Source organism: Charadrius vociferus, unplaced genomic scaffold (genome assembly GCF_000708025.1).
Source record: "Charadrius vociferus isolate BGI_N301 unplaced genomic scaffold, ASM70802v2 scaffold195, whole genome shotgun sequence".
NCBI lineage: Eukaryota > Metazoa > Chordata > Aves > Charadriiformes > Charadriidae > Charadrius > Charadrius vociferus.
Window position 1 is genome coordinate 818,513 of NW_009648539.1, and position 5,396 is coordinate 823,908.

At 41.0% G+C, this 5,396-nt stretch overlaps 1 protein-coding gene across 1 annotated transcript in view; it reads right to left on the minus strand.

Moving 5' to 3' along the window:
- Nucleotides 1-1,558: 1,558 nt before the first annotated feature.
- Nucleotides 1,559-5,396, minus strand: part of ZADH2 (zinc binding alcohol dehydrogenase domain containing 2) — a 45,184-nt gene continuing 41,346 nt past the window's right edge. The window contains exon 3 of the mRNA XM_009885899.1: nt 1,559-3,328. Within this exon, the coding sequence (XP_009884201.1) occupies nt 2,404-3,328 (925 nt within the window). The 3' untranslated portion in view covers nt 1,559-2,403. The remainder of the gene's footprint in view (nt 3,329-5,396) is intronic.

Genomic DNA, 5,396 nt, shown 5'->3' on the forward strand with positions numbered 1-5,396 from the left:
CAAAATATCACATCTGAATATATATATATATATATATGTGTGTGTGTGTGAACCTTCCAAAGGTTCCTCTCTTCCCTTGTTTTGATCAGTGAAAGAGCCTGGGGCAGTTGCATTACTCAATGTTACACATGAAGTTACATATTAAAAAGAAAGTAGAATGGTGTATGTCCAAACAGTCCTGCTACAGGAAGAATTTTTTACGACAAAAACATTTGGAACCCACTGCCCCAGAAACACCTAAATCTATTGGACTGACAGTGATCAACACTTCTGAAAATTGGGCCACTTGGATGGGTTTGGGCATTTGACTGCAAGAACTTATTTTAAAAAATTGTTACCCATGCAACTCTTCTGCACGTATCACAGATGTAACCAATTGTATTATTTTTATTTTTATTTTGCCCTAGTATATCCTAAACAGTCTTTTTTTTTTTTTTTTGCTAAGATGCATTCATTGACCAAGCCTTTTCTCTGAACAAGAAAAGAAACCATGTGCCTAGCAGTAAAATACTGAGAACTTTGTATGCTCTGATCTTGTACGGTACTTCAGTGTTTGCATCTTTCTAGCATCCAGTTGGAAGTCCAATATACCTTTCTAATTATGCAAAACACATAAAACCCCACAATGTTTGTAATATTAGAGGGGAAAGAGGAAGTGTTTCTAACAGCATATCTTGGTGAAAACTAAAATCATAGTGGTTTGATGCTCAGCTTCAGTAAAAGAGAAAGGGGAACAAAGACTCAAGCCATTCTGCCTTTCCCCAAAATCCTCCAAAGTGGGACTAAACCCGGTAGTCTGACATGGCCCAGAAAAGGGACAGTGCTTGATTGTACACAATTCTGTAGGATGCTAATGACACGTGCACTAAAAAAATACAGTAAGAATGTGCTAAATCAAAGTTAAAAATACTTTTTCTACTGCCCGAACTACTGAATAAAATATGTTTTTCCTACTTGTTACTTGACACTTGAATAATGCCCAAAAATTCAGTTTACCCTGGATTTTTTCCTTCAACCCCTAGACATTATCAGTCTATCATTACATTTATTATTAGGTGTATGATTTTAGGAAATTTCCCTCTCTCCAACTGCGTATGAATGTATATAATTTAAAAAGATGTGGCAAAATCCGTCTTTAAGATCTTAAACGTTTGCTATGGAAAAAAGATGTAGAGCAAGCATAGTTTAAAGTATTTTATTGTTCTGGAAAATATTACACTTATAGCTGGAATTCCCACCGTACGTACTGTTACTAATATCTATTACGTGAGGAAGAATTTTCAAAACTTTGTAAAACCTTTTAACTGCACTCACTAGATAATCTATGGCTGAGCATTAGTTTGTGTTTGAGGTACTGTGTCCGTAGATTTAAAATGGTCTTGCTCTTTGTAAAACGGCTTCTGCAGAAGCAATATTCGGTAAAAGTAGAAGTAGCAGCCTGATTCTGGGAAGTCACATCAAGTATCGTCGGTCAAAGAACTCTACAACACAGAGATTACCTACAAAGGATCTAGTCAGCAAGAACTATCAATATGAATAAATGCGACAAACATTTAAATAGCTTTTTTGACTTTATTAAATTGTCAAAACACATACAGGACCTGAACACACTCGAACATGGCTCAAAACCCCACTCCAAAAATCTTGTAATACTGACTAAAGGGTGAGACCAGACAGTAAAACGTAACAGTAGCAAATGAAAAGGAAAAAAAAGAAAATAGATTATGTTGTAACTTGTAGTTAAAGATTTAAAAGAAAATTGCACAGTTGTTTATAGTTACGAAAGACATAATTAAAAAGAAAGTCAAGTTGCTTTCCTTAATATTACTGACATGTCAGAATTGGAGGATAAATTTTCCCTGTGTAACACCAGTCAAGGAATATTACTGTGATCCATGATGCAACTGAATTATGATTATCGTGTTTGTGACAAAAAATCAAGAGCATATTTTTTTCCAGAAACTTCAAGAGATTAATAGAGCAACCATAAGATACGACTCTTTACTTAGTCTTGTTCTAACAATTTTATTTTTAAATCATGGAATCAAAATCGCTGGAAGATTATTTTTTTTTTTCTGAGCTGAACTATATATAAAGTCTTATCAAACCAGTCTGACAGACTAAATCTGCCTCTGCATCAAGACTTATTCTGTCAAGAACAATGTTCTTGTCTCACACTAGCCTAAGCGACAGGATCAAACACAGGCCCATTAAGTCCGTGCTACAGCCACCGATTTAAGTACTTTTAAGAAAAGAAAGAAACACAAAACTTTTTATTAACACCTTAATGCTGTTTTTTAATATAATACCCACTACTAAGCTTAAAAAAAGAAATTGTTTCTAGTAATTCTGAGGCATAAAGTGCCCATTTTCTCTCTTCTGATTTATATCATTGTTCTGTTTTTACAGCTTACTGTTGACAGAGTGAGGTAATTCAACTACAATTTTTCCAATGTTTTTTCCCATGTACATGTAATCTACAGCACGGAATACAGACTCCAAGCCAGTGAACTTGCCCTCCGGAGACATGTCTCCAAAGTCCACCTCACAAACCAGGTCTCCTCTTTCATACATCTTGAGCAAGTGCTTCAGAGCCATTTTGTATTCGGAAAGGTAATGGTTCAGGAAGAAACCCCGGATGCTGGCAGACTTCTTCAACAGTTTTGCTGGCAGTAACTCTGCTTTAACGGGCTGGAGGCCAGTAGGGTTTTGGTAGCCAGCGATAAACCCAATAACTATCAGGCGCCCTTTGGTAGCCAAGGAGTTAAGAGCCAAGTCAAACATCTTTCCCCCAACAGATTCATACACTACATCCACACCTTCGGGGTAGTCCTTCCTAAGAACAGATTCAACATTTTCAGTTTTATAGTTGATCGTACGGTCACAGCCAATGGATTTCAGAAAACCACCCTTTTCATCACTGGAGCAGGTTCCAATTACATGGCAGTTCGCCTTCTTTGCAAGCTGCACAGCGAACTGGCCCGTTCCTCCAGCCGCTGCTGTCACCAGAACCTTCTTGCCTTCAGATAGCTCTCCCAGCTCTTTCAAACTGATGTACGCGGTAGCGCCACTTACCATTAAAGTAAGAAACTCGGGTTTCACAGAGGGTAGAGGAACTGCTTGTTTGGCAGGCACAACTGTGTATTCGGCAAAGGAACCTGCTTTCACGTAGGCCACGGCTTGACCCACTGTATAATCAGCACTAGCACTGAGTCCTAATGCTACCACATCACCGACACCTTCAAAACCTATATCAAATGGGGGTTTAACTGATGCGTCATATCGACCAGCTGAGTAGTTTATGTCAGATGCATTAATGCCGACAAATCTAGAAGAAAACAAAAATGTATTAACGAGATTTATTCCTTACCAAGTCTTTGTCGTATGAGAAACCATCAATTTAAATTTGCGGGATAAGTATGAGACTTTTTCTCATTATTGGTATATCTTGAATAATGAGTACACTCCAGCCACTACTTCCATCAGACTTTCGTAGTTTACATTCTGTTACTCTAGAATGAAAGATAAATTTGCTAAAAGAAAAAAAAAAAAAGACAAAAACAAAAAAAGCAACTTATATTTTCCTCAAGCCCATTTGACCAAACTAAGCAAACTAAAAATAATTCTGTAAAAGATTAAAGGATGAAAATTCACTGACCACTTTACACAAGATGTGAAAACACTGAAGAATGAAACGTGCAAAGCTGTAAATATGTTGATTCTGGCAACAAATTTACATTTTTGAATATAATAATACTGTTAATGACTAACGATCATATTAACTATCGATGTCATTTGCAAGGTCATGTTACTGTAGGCAAGTACTTTTTAATTGATGGAGTCACTACAGCAAATTTGCCTTTTGATGTAGCTAATGTCAACGTTAAAATATTTTTCTTTATATAAATTACTTGCAACACATCAAAACAACCTTGCATAGAAGGACTAAAATTGTAAGACTGAGTATCAAGTCCTACTGACCTCTAACAGGTGAAAATGGATGCCAATTATTTTAAATTTTTTTTAGACAAAGAGACATTCTCACAACTTGATTAAGCACTAGGAGATAATGCCTAAAAGAAACGTACGATCTAGCTTAAATGCAAAGAGTATTTTAGTAACATTTCCTTTTTTAAAAAACATAACAATGTGTCTATACAGGCAAGGGAAGAGAGACTGGGGAAGATTCCGTTAACTGGAAAATGTAAAAAAGAAACATATGCAGCAGAAAACACCACGACTGTTACTACATGTGGAAGTGACAACCTGGAAGGTGTCCTTGATACCATGCAAAAGCTGCAGAAGTATGCAAACAGTGCACTGTTAACCGCTGCAGTTAGCAATAGGCTCAAGTCATATGTATGTGTAGTTTTAAATGGCTTGCACACAGAGCGGAGGAGAACTAAAACCGCTTTGCTCATTTTGATTTCCTTCATTCTTTATAGCATGGGGAGCCTCAAACTTTCACCAACCTAATGTGTTATATATAAAAAGACACGTACGCATAAACATATCCATGCATCAAACAGGCGAAAGGGACTGTTGCTCTTTTTAATTCTGCCTTTAATTCACTGCCCAGCCGCCACAAAAAAATGCCCACGTCTTGTTCGTAGGTACGAAAATTCCCCTATTATCCTCCTTTAAAGTAACACCCATACAGTACTGCTAAAAGATGTGTAAAAATTGGTAGCGGAGCAGCAGCTTCCGAGGCAAACCGTGTCCCCCGGGCGCCAGGGCGAAGGGCTCGGAGCACGGAGGCGAGACGTGCCGGCGCTACACCAGCCTCCTCCCGCTTTTACACCCCAAATTCTGCGGAAGGGAGCTGAGGGGGGCGAGAGGCCGCCGGGGCGCCGTGCTCGCCCCCTCCCCGGTCTCATCCTTTCGCCCAACCCGCCGGGGAGAGAGGGGGCTCTCGGTAGCCGTCGGGCCAGCCCCCGGGCGCTCACTCTGTCCCCGCACCAGCCCCCGGCCCCAACCCGAAAGGCAGGTCCTGGCTCCCCGCTGGGCTGAGCCGCCCTCCTCACGCTACGGGCGCGCATCTGCTTTCGCAGGGTGCGGAGCAGCCGTGCCCTTGGCTGGGGCAGTGCACCCTAAAGAAGGGGAGGGGGGGCAGAGCACCGGTAATGGTAAGAAGCCCCCGTCTCCCTCGCTCTAGGAGTTTCCCCCTTCTTCTCAGCGCTGCGCCGCAGCGGGGGGAGAGCACAAAGGCAGGTAAATAACCGGCTGAGGACAAAAAGAAAAAACTTTGCGTGCGGAGAAAGGGCTGAGCGGTGCAGCGGGCCGAGCAGGGGGCTCCGGCACACGCACCGGTGCTTTTGTTCTGGAGCCGGAGAGGATGCAACCCCTTCCCCGCCCGGGCTGCACCGCAACTTGTCCGTGCGGCTGCGAGGCCCCGC